At 38.3% G+C, this 19,320-nt stretch overlaps 1 protein-coding gene across 1 annotated transcript in view; it reads right to left on the reverse strand.

Moving 5' to 3' along the window:
• Positions 1–2,101: 2,101 nt before the first annotated feature.
• The window catches only part of LOC124770346 (glutathione synthetase-like), a gene marked incomplete at its 5' end in the record, with an annotated part of 28,169 nt that continues 10,950 nt past the window's right edge, over positions 2,102–19,320 (reverse strand). Inside the window, 2 exon segments of the mRNA XM_047249191.1 lie at positions 2,102–2,600; positions 14,599–14,876. Coding sequence (XP_047105147.1) covers positions 2,471–2,600; positions 14,599–14,876 — 408 coding nt within the window.

Here is a 19,320-nt window from a genome sequence, read left to right on the forward strand (position 1 = left end):
TTTTTCCATGAGAAAAGTATTCCAGTTCTTATTATCTTAAATGAGTAATTCTATACATTTCTGAGTGCAGAGGACTGCACAGATAGATTGGTCTGTGCCTGTATTTATCGCTGATGTTCACACAAACCTCATGGCCACTTGTTTCCTTCCTTAAGTTGGAACTGAATTATATCTTTAAGTAGCAGAGCTTTATGTACTTCTCTAGAAATTTATATCCAACTACAGCAGTTTATGAGTAGCTATATATTTTTATGTAACAGCCCTTTCAGCAGATTGAATCTGTCAATAGCACGAAGACTGTTGTACTTATATTTCATAATCCTGGAGATGGAGAAGTATCTATTAATGTACTGGATTCAAATGGAGAATCAGTAACAGCTGTCAGGTTTTGTGATATAAGCTAGTTAGCTTAATGAGTCTATTGTTAGAACAAAACTTACACAACTGTGTTTATGTATTTCTTACAAGTGTTTGAAATATTCTGAAAATTGGACGAACTGTTTCTATAGTCCATAGTGTCAGTAGTAATAAGGTAGAAAACTTTCTTGTTAAAGATGTTTCACATGATGGAGTAGCCTGTAAGGTACATTGTGTTTCCGGTATTCACAATTATTAATATTAAAACTTCTTCAGTTCAGATGCACGAGTTTAGAATAAAAACCACCTGTGCTGTCTGATGGCCATTAGTGTTTTGCTGATAAATAAAAAGAAAATGAAAAGTCACTGCTAATGACAGTGAATGAAAATTTTTTTGTGGTGAGAAATACGATAAAATAGGTGACTGTATGTTTATTTGACACCATTTATAAACTTATAAAATGTCTCAGAAAAGAGTTACTTAAATTGTACGTATGGCAAATGAAACATTCTATACCGGATTATTCAAACAAATATTTTCTTTATTTTATCAGTTTTCATTAGGTGAAATCTTGTATAAATTAGCCTGATATTTGGTCTGTGACAAAAAGAACATTGTGGCAACATAATACTTTCCATTATTTTCTGGGATAGCACAGTTTGAGACTTTCAAGGTTACAAGTCAGTGAAAGTGATACTGAAATGTAATCTGTAGTCAGGCCAAGCAGGTAAATGAGAAACCCGTGTTTTACAGCTTCCGAAATGATTTTCACTCTCCTACAATCACGAGGACAGTTTGGAAGTATTGTTAATTTTTATGAAAATTTTGGTATAAACAAATTGTAAAATGTAATTGTAACATAAATAAACACACTATAACTAAATCACGAAAACAGTATGCAGGTATCTACTGTAAACTTTCACTGTCTGCCACTAAAAAGTGGAAAGAGCTGCAAAATTGAGGCCAGCCGAGCGCAGCCGATTGGCTCACCCATTCGGCATATAGATTTGCTGTGTCCTAGGCGCACGTAAAAGGAGATATGTGTGAAAAGAAAGATGAAGACTGACCTGTATTCTAATGTTTCCTTAAGGCGGTATTAAATTTTTCACTCTTCAACTATCCTGTCTTTTCCAGACTGTGTTTCTGAGTGGATGTGTTGCGTGTATGTCAAGATGACAAAATACATATACATTAGTGTAGAAGTGTTTACAGCATATCATCTGTAAAGGGAGGCAGTTTCTTCCATTTCTAAATTGCTCATCCTGAAAATGCTCCCTGGATACACTGTAGTCTGCAATGTTCGGATATAATAGTGATAGTATTTATGGTACTATTATACTCCATTCCTTATCATGGAGATGGACAGTGCATCTTTTTCTTCAAGAAAGAGGAGGTAAATATCACTTTGTTCAAAGGAGAGTTAATATATCAATCAACTTAAGACTATTACAATGGTCATCACAGTGAGAGACTGCGGAGGCGCGAACTTCGACACGTGAATTGCTGCTGGTGAACTTATCCACCAGCCACACACCCAAAAAAAAAAAAAAAAAAAAAAAAAAAAATTCCCCACATTTTCGCACCTCCTAATGGTGCCAGTACTTAAACGCAAGCATGTAACGAAAAAGAGTTATGTCTCCTCCAACCAATTTGTTGCTTAAAAAAAACGAAGGAACTATAACATCAGTTAACTTGTGTTTGTACCTGTCCAAATGTTTGTCAAAATTTTCCAAGTAAAAGCCATTTCAATCTCTGTGATTTTTATTACAAAGTACATATTTTAATATAAAACAATGATCTTCTGTGATGGCCAAGATTCTTAAAGCATTCGAAGGACCACAATAGTGGCTTTACTGTTCTTTTATTAAATATTTAATGACCCACCAAAAATAACTTTAAAAGATATCAACAACATTCACAACTCTACACATTCCCCACTAATATTAATTACAAATAACAATACATAGTTTTCTGTAGGCCTGTGATGAACCAAAAATGTCATATGTACTCATAAATCTGTAAAACAAGTGACAGAAATACAAGTATTAAATAACATTTTCAATGAAAGCACTTGGAAATTCATATCATCTTGTTGATGGTATGCAATCTACATCACAGATCTGCCAGATAGGGGCTGTCAAGTGCCCCTAGTCCTGCTGCAACACCGCCTTCATCCACAGTGCTCAATTTTGTCCGCAACATATGGCCCACTTGTTCATTTACAAGAATTTTCTCTGCATCTCTGAAATATGAATTAATATTAAATGGATTTTTAAAAAGGTAAATCAACACTACTCAGGGTAAGAAGAGATATTCAAATTTATCAACTAAATAAAATAACTTTGTGATTGGCAGATTGCAGTGGTGGTGGTTGTATTGCCAGAATGCAGCGATCATGTGGTGTTCGAAAGAGAAATACAACTAGCTGGGGGCTGGCCCCTGCTCCTCGACTCACTGATACCACTCAGCTTGACTTAATGTCAATCACAAAGTTGTTTCAATCAAAGTATAGTAGTGGCCTTTAATATCTGTTTTCATTTATGAATGTGTTTCTCGTAAAATCTATTAGCTCTGAGTATATCTTTACCATACTTTTGATACTAAGAATCAAACTTCCAGACCACATTGTTTACTGTTTTAAGTCCTCAAAATAAATGGATGTATTCAGAAGCCATTTTTAGGAAATCCCACAGTAAACTTTTATAACAGATTACTCTTTTGTCTAACCGAGCCTCCATGGCACAGAAAATACACTGCTGTCAACCTTCTCCAAATTCCTTGGACCAAGCTTTAGAAGAGAGATACTGGTGGAAGTAAAGCTGTAGGGCAGAGTGAGAGTTGTGCCTGGATAACTCAGTAGGTGCAGCATTTGGCCACAAAACAAAACAAAAAAAAGTTCTCATTTGGCTATTGGTCTACCACATAGTGTTCATTCATCTGTGAGGAACTTTCTACCTTTCTCTTCATGAAGGTCTATGTTCAAGGAAGTGGCAAACTTTTTTTCACAATGCATCACACTCCATTTCCATATGATAAGCATGATTTTTTTTCATATCTATTTTGAAGTGTAGTCTCATTTTGGTGCTCACTCCTCTTTTGTATATTAATGACATTCTGTTGTTAATAATACGTATGCGGCACGTAAAACCTGCCCATAAAGTCAACACATGAATATAAAATGAAATGTAATGTACTAAATATTATTACTCACAGTAGGTGCTGAAAGTGTCCTCTGTCCAATTCAACGGACATGTGGGCACGCTTGAGAATATTCATATATATACTCTTGTCAGTTCTTGTGTTGTGATGCTATTGATGACATTCTGGTTCTAATCTCGAGTTCTTCAACTGTGTGCGGATTTGTTTCACATACTCTTCCCTTTAACAGTACCCATAAGTAAAAGTCACAAGTCTGGTGATCGAAGAGACCACAAGCCTTTGCTGATTGTCCTCTCTGGTGCAAACATCTCATGTGCATGGCACAATAATGCAGCTGATGTGTGGCATGTTACAATATCCTGTTGAAAATAACATAACTGATGTTCCTCTTCTGACAAATTTGAAAAAAAAACTCCTCCACAATTCCCTAATACATGTTGCTGTTCATCGTCATCTCAAAGAATATGGGCTCCATAATGCATGTGGCAGAAATGGCACACCAAACACCAATCTTCTTGTCATGCAAGGGTACCTGGTGGATTGCGTGTGTATTTTCTGTTGAACAATACTTTTATTTTTTGGTAATTTACATGCTTATACAGATGGAACCACACCTTGTCACTCATGATGAACTTTAGCTGGTCCAAGCCAAAACTGGCAACATTTCTCAACAGTCATAAACAGAAAGGCACTCTTTTCCAGTGGTCACGCTGTTTCAGTTCTTGCATAACACCAACCTGGTATGGTTTTAACTACAGTCACCTTAAAACATGTCTGCATCTTCTCTCACTTACAGAAACCTGTTAGCTCAATCTCCTGGTTGACTTATGAGGACGTATCTCCTGCACTTGCCTCTTTAATTCAAGTGTGCAGACAGTTGGCGGTCTGTTCCTGGGAGCATTTTGAACCAATATTGTATGCTGCCATTTTCAATCAATTCTTGTATGGTGCTTTTTACTGGCACCGAATGTCCTGGAAATTTCTCGTGAAACAAATTCTTTGTTTTCACAAAAGATCAAATCTGAATGAACGCTTCAACAATGGCAACACACTTGGGTAATGAATACAGTATTATCACACGCACACACACTAACCTGACTTCACACAACAAGGCCTATTTCTTAACTGGTTTTGACAAGTTTCACTGGCTATGGCTGCAGCTGACTTACACAACAACAGAGTTCCGTGCAGTGTCAGTACATCAGAGGAAATGGTTATTTCGTGCATGACTGTTTGGCAGTGTTTCTTGTTTTCCTTTATCAATGACACACAAGCACGCACTGGAACATTATTATTGAGTACAATGGGTAGGTTTTACGTGCCACAACTTGTAGTAGGAAAAGGATAGACAGTTACTCACTGTAAAGATGACCTGTTGAGTTGCAGATAGGCACAATGAAAAGACAGTTACACATTATAGCTTTAGGCCAAAGCTTTTACACACACACACACACACACACACACACACACACAAAAAAAGCACGCGCTACTGCTACTACCAGCAGTCCATCTATCTTTTCCCTAATACTATTGATATCGCAATCTGGAGTTTCCATTATTTATTGTCAATAGCTGCTTACCAAAATCCAGGTGCATAGCTTAGTCAAATTAGAAAAAAAGGCTGACACTCCTCAAGGAGGAAAAAAATGTTTTACACAACATTAAGATAGTGTCTTCACAGGTAACATAATGTTTGAGTTTTATGTTTTTAGGGAGGCTTAAGTCAACTGACATAGGTTATCGACACGACAATTTCAGAAAAACTGTTTAAATTATATAACAATTGTATATGGACATCTTTACTTGCATTGTTATATGATGCAAATTTAATTGCCAAACAAGGAATTACTATCACCACCACCACCACCACCACCACCACCCTTTCATGGATTAGGCTGTTGCCTGTTCTGAACTCAAACAAAATCACCCTCATCTTTTTCAAGGTACTCTAGTATCTCTTTTTCCCATTCTGCTTGTTGTTCAGGATCTTATGGGGAATTCTGTGACCCAGCTTTATCATCTAATATTGCCTAAAACCTTCAAGATATTTTTGAATTTTTTCATTCATGTTAAAAATATTTAATTCTATTCTAATATCTTCATTTCTAATCATGTCTCTTCTTGTGCAACCTTTTGTCTTCCTTAGGAACCTCATTTCTGCTGTTTGAATGTTATTTTATAGCATATATGTTGAGTCACAGAAAAGCACAACAGAAAGACTAAATACAAATCATGTAGCTTTCAGCCAGAAGGCCTTCTGCTGAAATAGACCACACACACACACACACACACACACACACACACACACACACACACACACACACCCGACCACTGTATCTGGGTGCCAAAGCAAGACTGCAAGCAACTGTGCATGATGGGAGAAGCAACCTGGGTGGTGGGGGTAAGGAGAAGGCTGGGGTGGGGAGGGGGAGGGAGAGGGAGAGCAGGGTACAGGTGGGGGACAGTAAAATGCAGTTTATGGAAGCATAATGGCTGTTCTTGGGAGCATACAGGGATAAGGTGGAGAGAGGGTAGGGCAGTTAGGTGCAGTCAGAAGGTTAGACGGAGTGCATGGAGGAGAGGGGGCAAACCGGAAAGGAGAGAAGTAAAAAGGCTTAGGTGCATCTGTGGAGTAGAAGGCTGTGGGGTGGGAACTGGGAAGGGAACTGGTGGGTGAAGGACAATGATCAACAAATGTTGAGGCCAGGAGGGTTATGGGAACATAGGATATGTTGCAGGTAGAGTTCCCAACTGCAAAACTCAGAAAAGCTGATGTTGGTAGGAAGGATGCAGGTGGCACAGGCTGTGAAGCAGTCATTAAAATGAAGAATGTCGTGTTGGGCAGCGTGCTCAGCATCTAGGCGATCCAGCTGTTTCTTGGCAATAGTTTGTCGGTTGCCATTCACGCGGACAGAAATGACCAATTAGGATGAAGCACAACGGTTGCAGCTTAGTTTGTAGATCACATGACTGGTTCCACAGGTAGTCCTGCCTTTGGTGGGATACGTGATGCTTGTGACTGGACTGTAGCAGGTGGTGGTGGTGGTGGGAGGATGCAAGGGACAGGTCTTACAGCTAAGCCTATTGCAGGGATATGAGCAATGGATTTTTCCACTGCTTATTTTATTTTATTGTAGTTACTCTGCTTTCACTTCCATAGGATAAGGAACCACCATCAATTTATAAAATTTCATGATGGTCTCTCTTCACTTTGTGCCATAAAGTTCTGCTAATGTTAAGTATTTGAGACAACAATAGTGAAGCCATAGTCACATTACATAAAATTTTTCTTTAAAAAAAGATGTACCAGTTTCAATGAACTACATCATCATTTTCAAATATGAAGCATCAGTTGGAGAATATATAATGGTAATTGTGACCATACATCTAACAACAATTACGAAAAATAATAAGACCAGGCAACCGAGGCAATGATGGCACAATCAAGTCACTACAAGTTATGCCCATGCTTGCCCAACCATTCGATCCACATCCTAATGCAGAATATATAAAAACTACACCAGAGTAAAAGTTGCCAGGAATTCTTGCAATGTGTCCTGCTGTGACTCAACAATCATATGGGTGATATAAATTCACAAGTCTGAACACATATTTGTATATTTAATCATTATCATGGCACAAACTCCCTTGAAATAAACTTGTATAAATACCTCACCGTAAGTGTATCAAGCACAGCAAGCTTCCATATGGAAGTTATATTGTATATGTAAAATTACTTATGTAGTAGTGTAATCTTTCCGTTTCTTAATATTAATTTTTGATGGATATACATTAATTATAAAAAAATACAGATCTCTGTATCTCTTCTCCCCTTTCCCCCTCATGTTTTTCATACAACCAAAAACCCCCTCTTCCCTTTCCATACGATAAGTAGGGATTCCTAACTACCCCTTTCCCTAACATTCTTCCCACGTCTTCCCCCCCCCCCCCCCCCCCCAAATACTCAACACATCCAGCCCTTCATGATTGTAACATATAGTGTTTTGATATGATACATAGTAATGATATCTAGTAAACAGGATTTTAATTTGTTTTGTAATTGTCTGTGTGAAAGACTGTAACAAACAACCTATTAATGGGAAGCCTGGGATTGACATTTTGTAATGTATGCACAACAATATTTTGGTTGTTATAATGCTGTATTGAGACGAAACTTTGTTTCTTTGTTATCATACCTTTTCGACTATGCTTTGATATGTAATTTTAAAGCTGTAAACAATGTATACCAATGTTTTGGTTTGTATACCAGAGTTTGGTTTGTGTTCATATTTCAACTAGAGACTAGTTTCTTTACAACTAGACAGTGGTGCCATCTAATGCCCGTTATTGTACATTATGTATATCCTGTTTTGTGTCTTGTGTTTCTACAATATGTTCGTGCCTTCTAGTAACAGAATGGGTTACCAGGCAAATGGATCAACGTTATGTTGTGTGTCAGTCCTACATGACACTACAGTGTGTTTTGAGATTCTTTTTTTTTTTTTTTTTTTGCAACATAGTAAAATTATGTACTGCATTTCATATGGAGGCTTGCTGTGCCTGATACACTTATGGGGAGGTTATTATACCTGTTTATCTCATGGGAGTTTGCAACATGATAATGTCACCCATACGATCATTGTGCCACAGCAGGACACATTGGAAGAATCCTTGGCAACTTTTACCCTGGTGTAGTTTTTATCTATTCTACATTAGGATATGGAATGAATGGTGGGGCAAGCATGGGCATAACTTGTAGTGACTTGATTGTGCCACCATTGCCTCGGTTGCCTGGTCTTATTATTTTTCGTAATGGTTATTAGATGTACAGCCACAATTCCCATTATACAGTGTGAGTCACTAACTATTGCCACCTAGAATAACTCCAAAAGTATGATAGTAGCTGAAAAGTTTGTGGGACAAATGTTGCATGGGATAACGGGGGCCACAATATGACGTTGGTTTTTTCTTGCTAGGTGGGGTCGCATCAGAGATATGAAGGTCAGCTTTGTTTTTCTAAAAGGGATGCTATAGTTTGGTACTTATTTTCTGATAGCAGCTATCGAGACGAATCCAATGATGTGTAACAATAAGGTCTTTGAAGGTCAACGACTGTCAAAAATGTGGCATGAACATCCATCTACAGATTATGTTCAAAGTGATGGCCATTGGTAGCAATCCACTGCTGCAGTGTTCTTCTTATGGATTGAGTGGTACACCTATCACTTTGGCACTTATCGAAGCACATGCTCTGACAATTCTCTCTCATATATCATGCAAATAGTAAATATTTGCTGAATACGGCATATCCATCTTACGTGCCATTGACACCTAAACACCATTTGACAGTTTTGCAATACAATGCTAATAGTAATAGTAAGACTAGTATCGTCAAATCAAGCGAATGTGAATGACGTATTCCTTCGAAGAAAAAGTCGATATGCTTCCCATCTCTATGGTGAGTAGCATTCTATCCTTTTCTTTACACTGTAAATATCAAAAAGGGTAGGTGATAGTCCACATCTTGATTAACAATGATTTCTTGTCATTGATTCCTACCTGTTTTATTATATGTGTGTATCTTTGTAAAGACTTTTTACTATCTCTATTAGGTGATAGAAATAGCCACATTCAGATATGATCTTCCCTAGGCTCTCACAGTTCACACAGTTGAAAGCCTTCTCTAGGTCAATATAGATCATATGGGTTTCTGTATTAAATTCTGTGTTTTTAACTGTGTCTTTATATTTTTAATTACAAACACATTGTCTATGCATGAATGACCTGATCTAAATCCACTTTGTTCTTCAGAAATAATAATTTCTGGGATATTCTGTATGTGGTCAATGATTACCTTTGGGCAGAATTTGTAGCCCTGTTTAAAAGACTGATGCCAGGATAGTTTTTACAGTCATCATCTTTCCTTTTCTTGAAAAGGGAGATCGTTTCTGTTGTAAGCAAAGGATATGGGATTTGCTGTTCGTCCAACACCAATTTATCAATTGTAAAAGTCTTTTATCCAATGATATCCACATTTAATTAGTTCTGCATTTATTCTAGCTATTCCAGCTGCTTTTCTGTCCTCCATACTTTTCAAAGCTATTATAGCTCCTCAATAGTAACTGGATCTACTATTTCATTGTACATACTTTCTCCAGCATCATCTTCAGCCCTTTGTGTACACCGAAAGTCTGTAAAATGATTTTCCCATTGCCCACTGGATATAATGTTCAATGAGGCAGTGTCTTTTTCTTCCTGGTTCAGGGCTTTTATGACTTTGCATTCAAATTGCTGTCCACCATGTACATCATGTCCTATGATGCATATGAACAAGTTCCACATCATTACTTTTTATTTTGTACACTTCCTAGCTCTCTGATGTTTTTGTCTGTAGAAACTTCAAATAAGCTACTTGTTTTTCTTTAATAGTTTCTTTAATTTCTGTGTTCCAATTTCGGAGTCCTTTTTCACATGTTTTTCTTCCTTTTGCCAAGTGCTTCTGAGGCTCCTTTAATGAGGCATGCTAAATATTATTCCATTCTACATCAATGTCTTTACTGACTGGTAGTGAAGCAAGCTCTTCTTAGAGTCTGCACTGATAAAGTTACCTAATACTGCATTCTGACAGGAGACATGCTTTGAACAACTCATGTTGTGGCTTCTTTAGGAGCTCATCTAAAAGTTGTAGGTATATAAGGTCCAGAGAAGAGAAGGAAGAATGATACTGGCGCTTTTTATGAGTATCTTCCGAAAAACGTGAACAAAATTAGCAAGAGAGACCATCACCATTGCTGGTGGAGTTGCAGGAGTTGGAAAACTATCTATACCAGAAATAATAGGACTATTTGGAAAAAAAGACTCTTAATAATTATGAGACAATGGAAACTCCAGATTGGACTACCAACAATATTATGATTCCTGCCAGGCTGCTGGCAATATAAGTAGTGTGTGTGTGTGTGTGTGTGTGTGTGTGTGTGTGTGTGTGCGTGCGTGCGTAGCTGAAAAAGGCTTTGACCGAACATTGCAATATGTAGCAGTGTTTTCATTTTACCTGTCTGCAATTCAATGGGTCATCTTTATGGTGGGCAGCAATCTTTCCAAATAATAATGGAAAGGAAATATGCCAATTTGTCTCTCTTAATAATTTGAAGTGACTAACACATTTCATAGAAAGAAAGACATTCACTAGCTTACATGGAGGCACCAGCAGCCTCGTCAGGCCACCGCTGGCATGCCACAGAACCCCATGACATCAGCACCTGCCTGCAATGCTCCGTGTCATTGCACATTTTGCCACTTTTTATTTTATCTCTGACCTACTATTTTTAATATATCTAAAAACACAGATGTGTGACCTACTGAACGAAAGTGCTGGCAGGTCGATAGACACACAAACAAACACAAACATACACACGAAATTCAAGCTTTCACAACAAACTGTTGCCTCATCAGGAAAGAGGGAAGGAGAGGGAAAGACGAAAGGATGTGGGTCGTCTTTCGTCTTTCCCTCTCCTTCCCTCTTTCCTGATGAGGCAACAGTTTGTTGCGAAAGCTTGAATTTCGTGTGTATGTTTGTGTTTGTTTGTGTGTCTATCGACCTGCCAACACTTTCATTCGGTAAGTCACATCATCTGTGTTTTTAGATAGATATATTTTTCCCACGTGGAATGTTTCCCTCTATTATATTCCTACTATTTTTAATAACGTTTTAGTCGGTGTAATTATTAACATCGCTTGCCCAAGGATTAAGATGAATTGCTAATGCTACATTTTGGTAATGTAACTAATCATTCAACCCTGGAAACGGATGCCTTTTTTTTAAAAAAAAATACACATAAAAGATGCTGAAAATGCAGGCTCCTTTTTATTAGTTTGCTTTCTTGTTTGTGTGGTACAAATTTTGCAATTGATTTTAAACTACCTTCCCAATAGACACTTGAAACCTTCAACACAGTACAGAAACCAATGACAATGCAATATTAACTTGCTTTCTTGTATAATGTGTGGTGGAGGGTACTTTGCATACCACTTTTATTTCCCCCTTTCCCTGCTCCAGCCATGAAAGTTTTGTGAGGTGAACAATTGTTGTTAATCATCTCCATGAGCTTGAACTTCTCTAATTTTTGCTTTCACAGTCTTTTTGAGAGATATAAGTAGGATGATGCAATATACTGACTGATTCAGAAGAAGAGAAATTGAATTAAACATGAAATTTACCATAAACCTATTGTAATTGCATAAAAATGTTTCAAAACAATCAAAAAATTGACTTAAAAGTATAAAATAACTTCTCCCGGCCTCATACAGACTCCTAACACCTCACAAATTGCCCTGAATATTGTGCTTGCAAATTTTTAATAACTATGACAATACTTATAAAATTTGAAACAAAAATATTGGGCACATGCAATACATAAATGATGCACGAGTAACTTGTCTAAGTCACTGAAATTTTATTGCTCTGCAAATGATATGAACAGTAGTGTATTTCTCAATGACAGGCAGTCTCTACACTCCTTACTACTGTCTACTGCATTCACCCCACGTTTCTCATTTTAAATTTTACCAATCTTGCCATAACTACTAAAAAATCAGAAGCACAAATTTTCAGCATTATGCATATGGGTTTAGGAATCTGCGTGGAGCCAGGAGAACTTATTTTATACATTTTGACCTGTTTCTAAAGTATGTTTTATGAAAATAGTTTTTTATTTAAATAATCTTTAAATTAACATTATCTTGACTGTGTACAATATACGAGGGTGAGTCAAATGAAAACTTTAAATATTTTTTTAAATATTATTTATTGTGTAGAAGTGGTACAAAGCTGCATCACTTTTCAACATAATTTCCCCCACGCTCAATGCAAGTCCTCCAGCGCTTACAAAGTGCATTCCTTTAGAAAAAAATTCTTTTAGTAATCTGCGCAACCACTTGTGCACCCCGTGGTGTACCTCTTCATCAGAATGGAACTTCTTTCCTCCCATTGCATCTTTGACTGGTCCAAACATATGGAAATCACTTGGGGCAGGTGAGTACGGGGGATGAGGAAGATACTCAGAATGCAGGTCTGATTATTGCAACTCTTGTACGGGCAGTGTAGGGTCTTGCATTGCCATGTTGCAAAAGGACACCTGCTGACAACAATCCACATCACTTTGATTTGATTGCAGGCCACAGGTGATTTTTTATTAGATCTGTGTATGATTTACTGGGACAGTGGCCCCTCTAGGCATGTAATGCTCCAAAATGACGCCTTTTTCGTCCCAAAAGAGTCAGCATAACCTTCCCTCTGATGGTTCTGTTCGAAACTTCTCTGGTTTTGGTGATGCGGAATGGCGCCATTCCTTGCTCGCTCTCTTCGTTTCTGGTTGGTGGAAGTGAACCCAAGTTTCGTCCCCAGTATTGAATCTTGGAAGGAAGCCATCACTTTCTCGTTCAAAGCGCAGAAGAAGTTCTTCACAAGCATCAACACATCGTTCTCTCATTTAAGGAGTCAGCTGCCGTGGCACCCGTCTTGCAGACACTTTGTGAAACTGGAGCACATCATGCACCATGTGGTGTGCTGACCCATGACTAATCTGTAAACATGCTGTAATGTCTTTCAGTGTCACTTGACAGTTTTCCTTCACTATGGCTGCAACTGCTGCAACGTTCTGTGGAGTCACAACTCGTTGGGCCTGACCTGAACGAGGAGCATCTTCCACTTAAGTCACACCATTAGTGAACTTCCTACTCCATTCATAGACTTGCTGCTGTGACGAACATGCATCACCGTACTGAACCTTCATTTGTCGATGAATTTCAATAGGATTCACACCTTCACTACGTAAAAAACCGAATAACAGAACACTGTTCTTCCCTGGTGCAAGTCGCAAGTGGGACGGCCATCTTTATACTGATACTGTGGCGGTATGTGTGCATCTGCACTATGCTACCACCTACAGGCCATTCTGCACACTGTTTGTAGCATGCTTACCAATTTACAGGATAACGGCGCGAAATTTCGATTTGTTATTACAAATTTATGGTTTTCATTTGACTCACCCTCTTATTATATAAGTTCTACAATTCACAATACTAATGCATCATTCTACACAATAATCAGTGTTTGACAGCCCATTCACTAAGTGCTTGGTTGTCATTCTTTATAGGTCACTTCAAAATTTCTTCAGAGAAGGGTATGTGTTTATCAGGTAGACAAAATAGAAGTTTTTCCAAGTCCTTGATTGTAGTGGACTTAATTGGAACCTTTCCAGATTGATAAGCTATTTTTTCTGGTGCAGTCAGTGGACAACATTGGAAGGCCAGAAGAAAAGTGTGACTAAACAGTCCCATGATCATTACAGTAGCTGTAACACAACCCTTTCCTGTGTTATCAAAAACAATTATGAAAAGTGCTGACAGAACCTTCCCTTGTCTTTCAATCCTTGTCTTGCTGTAATACACCTGCCACAATGACGTGATGTCTAGTATTTCAGTAGCAGCAACCTCTTTAAAATGAAATTTACCTTGTTTGCAAGTTAAGAAATATATCTTGACATCATGCACAGCAAACAATCTGTCCTGTTGCCTTAGTTTCCTTTTTATAATGCCGAACTCTCTGTCACAGGGTAAAAACCTAGTGCCTATTCACTTTTAAAGGGGATGAATATTAACTGATGCTCCTATAAAAATGACATTGTTTTTCAGAAACCTATAGAACGTACACTAACCGAAGGACTGGACCCATTTAATGTCAGTTTGTGCAGTTACATATGTACTATCTGAAGCAATGGCGAACTCGAAATCACCAAATTATGGACTGATGCCCTTTTAAAAAGTATACAGTTCATTTACATGAGAATTTTCAAACAATAAAAGTTAGAAAATACATAACAATGAGCACTTAGCTAGGGTTAAGTGTCCTCAAATCTAGGTGGTCTGGTAATTTAAATAACCTTTTTTAATTAATGCTAAAGAAAATGACTTCTTTACTGCAATGAATGAAAATAGAGAAATTCAAATGAAAAAAAATCACTTAAAATAAATCACAGTAATCACTGCCATAAACTATCTGTAATGAATAAAAAGATACATACCCAATCACAACACCAAAGATCCCTAATTCTGACACAACATCTGTTGGTTCAGGTAAATTGTTCTGCCCTGGTCTTACAATATAATTTTTCTGTACTGGAGGAGCTATTCGTTCCATAAGTATCCAAGCAGTTCTCTCTTTGGAAGATTTCATTTTTTCTACTATTTCCCGAATCTTTTGTCCATATACATTGTTACCTCCTCCTTCACGTTGTGGTTTTAAAACATATCGTTCTGGATTTGCAATAGCCATATCTACAGCCCTGTCACCATGTTCATCCTTAATAGATCCATTAAAAAAAAGAGAGAGGTTATTTTTATTACTATCATTATTATAACAGACACATTAGTTTTAAGTTAACAGGATACTTATGTTAAACTTCACTTCATATGAAAACAGTAACAATCTAACAATTCATGGATTTCATATCTGAAAATGTGTTGTGGTACCTTTATTGGGTCACTATCTTGTTCGTGGTGGCTATTTTGGATCACTATCTTGTTCTATTATGTAGATAGGTATATTATTATTCCATATCATTCATGGCGAGGAGACCACAATGATTTACGACAGTTCAGTTCATAGAATATTGCTATCTATCAAATGTTATTTGGCTTTGCGAAAAAATTTAAGGGCAAATAGAAAACAACAAAAGAGAGGAAAATAGCACACAGAGATATACAAAGGCAGAACAAAAAATAACAATTCTGAAATAAGTATGTTTAACACTACTGTGCAACTGTGATTTATTTAAGCACTATTACATTTTTGCCCTTCAAGAACAGTCACAGTATGACATTTAGACAACCTCCTAGATCAGGGGCAGGCAAACATTGCACGCGGCTCATGAGCACACAGCGCTGCACGTGTGCTGCTCGCGTGCAATCGTCGAACGAGACAGTGCCGACAGCCTGCAGGTTGCGGCAGTGTAGTACCAGGCCAAATGGCTCTGAGCACTATGGGACTTAACTACTGTGGTCATCAGTCCCCTAGAACGTAGAACTACTTAAACCTAACTAACCTAAGGACATCACACACATCCACGCCCGAGGCAGGATTCGAACTTGCGACCGTAGCAGTCGCGCGGTTCCGGACTGCGAGCCTAGAACCGCTAGACCACCGCGGCCGGCAGTACCAGGCTAAGCTGCGGACGTTGAAGCGAAGCGACCACTACGTAGTGAACGTTGTATTTCAATAACCGGAAAATGCAGAGTGAATCAAGGAAACAGAGAATTGGAGATTTGCTATCTTTTAAAAAGGAATGGGAGAATCATTTGTTCTCTGTGGAAAACTGTGAAAATTGGAAATGTGTAATATGTGACAGTATTCTAACTGGTGAGCGGAAGTTTAATATTGAACGCCATTATAATAAATTTCAGTATGTTGCCGTTCTTAGTGCAATAAAAGAAGAATTTCTCAAGCGATTTGGGGATGTATCTTACTTATCCCAAGGTTTTGAATAGTTCTCGAGAGAATCTGGTTTTTGTAGATGATATTCATCTCAGTTTGCAAATGGAATTAATAGATCTACAGTGTAATTCTCATCTGAGAGACAAGTTCCTTTTGGCAAGACATGTAATAGATTTTTATCACGACTTTCCACAGTAAGAGTTTCCTCGTCTCCATCGTGAAGCCATGAAGATAGTCAATGTTGGGCTCGACATACTTTTGTGAGAGATTTTTTTCTGTTATGAAAATTAATAAGTCTCGGTTAAGAGCAAACATCAGTAATGAAAATTTACGTAACTGTTTGCGTTTGTCTGTACGTAGAAATTTTGTTCCAGACATTAAACGTATTGTAAACTCCACATGTGATAATTAAATAAAACGTATCGTAGGTAATAGGTACTCTTTCAAGCCATGATTACTTTCAAGCCCTCCTACTAACCTTATTCCTTCATTTAGTAAAGCAGGCCAGGAAACAAAACGCATTACAAGGGAAGAAGCGGAGAGACGGTATGGTGGGGAGGGGTGAGAAGCGGGTGGCCCGCTTGCCCCTGTGTGCACGCAGAACACCTGTTAACTGCACACGTGCATGTGCACCGCACACGTGCAGAATTCCTGCCCGCCCCTGTCCTAGAAGGTGTACCCTGGACAATGATGTTAACATGGCACAGCGGCAAAAAGTTTACACAGCTATGGTGATTGGGTGCATTAATGCTGCTGGTCCATAAGAAGGCAAATGGAGCAAACTAGCGATTCTAACATGAAGAGTGCAAATGTGTGTCATTTAAACATAGAAGACTATATGAGGACAAAGGGAGAAACCCTAAAAAAAAAAAAAAAAAAAAAAAAAATTTAACGACAGAAAGTGTAAGCATCACACTCTCACAAGAAACTCGTATGACTACTGAAACCATCAAGTGACTCAAAATACGAAGATGAACTCCTAGGAAATTTAGACACAAAAGTAATACCAGTAGAACATCTGATAGGCTTACAATTGGGGAGCTGACAATCTATAATGCCTATACACCTCCATCATAGAAATGTTCCATAGATATTTTACCCAAGGCTAATTACCCAGCAGTGTAAGCCAGTGATTTTAGCTCTCAACTTACCAGATGGGGCTATTTGAAATCCACAACTGAAGGCATCGAATTAAATGACTGGGCAGACAATCAGGATTTACATATGTTTAGGCCAAGGATAAAGCAACCTTCAAATCAAAGGCGTGGGGCACAATGTTGACACCTGACCTCACCTTCGTCACACACGGAGCAATCAGCACACCAGTGCAAGCTACAGGAAGGGTCCTTGGGGTGATCCCACGGAGCCAGCACATGCTGGTAATTGTAGAGTTATAAAAAGTCCCCCCAAATCCCACAATGGAACATGAGGAAAGCTTACTGGATTAAATATCAGTCCTACATTGAGAAAACAATAAATCAGATACTGCCGAAACCTGTGAACTCCAAAAGATTCACAAACCTAATACATAAAATAGCCCCAAAATGCTAATCCTCATGGGGTTATGAAGGAATACACCACACTGCTGGATGAAAGAATGTGAAATACTAATGGAGAAATTTCAGAAGAGCAGGGACAACGAGATGCGGAACAACTGGCAAATACCATGAATGAGGAGTGCAGGAGTAATGGGAGGAAGCACTGAAAAAAATCTATATTTTACTCATTCTAGCAGAAAGAGCTTGGGCCTGCTGCGGAAATTAGGTGGTGCCACACAATCTCACATGCCATCTCTTGGTTCTGGTCCATCTGAGATTTCCACTGTCCAGAAACAGACCCCCAAAATACAAATGAATACAGCCAAGAAGAAACAGATTTCTTGAAATCTGAAAAATATATTAATTAATAATCCAATCAAAATGGACATCATCAAAGAAGTGGAAACAGAGGAGATTACCCAGGCCTTGAAGCAAATGAAGACAGGCAAAGCGGCTGGACTTACGAGATTCTACAAGAATTTTTAAAGAAATTAGGAATTTTAGGAAGGAGTGTGCAGGCCAAACTCTATGCAGTATGCATCAGAATGGGTGCTGTCCCTAAGATCTGGAAAGAAGCAAAAGTCACTGTGATGCTGAAACCTGAAAACTCTGGAGATAACTCAAAGAATTTCTGACTGATACCCCTGCTGTGTACCTTCTATAAACTATTCCCAAGAAAATTGCTGACTATATTAACTCTGTACATTGAAGTCAACCTTCCTACACACCAAGTAAGTTTTTGAGAAGATAGAAATTGTTGCAGTCAAGTGCTGTCCCTCACAACAATATTGAGAAAGGCTTCCACAAAAAAAAGAGGAAAACCAGCCTGGTTCTTGCCAATGTTACATCAGCTTATGACACAGTATGGACTGAGGGTCTACTGTTTAACCTAACTAGAATCATTAAATGTAAACAGACTTATGCTTCACTCAAAAACATGCTAACAGACAGGAAAGTCAAGGTTCCCCTTCATGGCATGAGCAGCAAGAGCATGATTCTGAATAATGGTGTGCGAGAGTTCGGAACTAACACCCATTCTTTTCAGTCTATACATTGGCGACATGCCAGACACAAAATCACATACATTTACATATGTGGGTGACCTGTTCATCACATATCTAAGTAAAAATCTTAACCTCAAAAAAATATTGAATGCAGATCTGGAAGTACCGAACACTTTCTACTCCAAGTCGCATCTTCATCCAAACCCTAATAAAACAATCAGCAACGTAATGCACCTTCACAAAAGAGACTCAAAATGTAAACTACAACTCCCTATAAATGGCCAAAACATCAGGCATGAGGATAAGTCCACATACTTGGGGAGAAAATAGATCACACTAACATATAGCTCACATCCAGATGATACAAAACAAATGAAAATCCCATAATGCCATTCTGATGAAACTACCTGAAATGAAAGGTAGTTGTGGAGACAACACATTGAGGACTTCAGTGCTAGCCCTTGGCTGCAGCATGACTGAATAGTGTTCACCAGTCAGGATGAGAAGTGCACCCATATTTAAAGTGGACGCCCAACAAAAGAAGACAATGCAGATAATCTCTGGAAATTTTGGGCCGCTCCATATGTCTGCCTCCCCATCCTAGCAAACATAGAGCCTCCCACCTCAATTAGGCGATCACAGATAGCTACAAGATCATAAAGAAAAATCCAAGACAACCCAGAACTCCCTACACACCAAGATGTAGCATCTCTAAACAGTCTTAAATCCAGGTCACCTTTATGGAAAATCGGAAAAGAACTGCAAGGCTTT

This window comes from Schistocerca piceifrons, unplaced genomic scaffold (assembly GCF_021461385.2).
Source record: "Schistocerca piceifrons isolate TAMUIC-IGC-003096 unplaced genomic scaffold, iqSchPice1.1 HiC_scaffold_791, whole genome shotgun sequence".
Lineage (NCBI taxonomy): Eukaryota > Metazoa > Arthropoda > Insecta > Orthoptera > Acrididae > Schistocerca > Schistocerca piceifrons.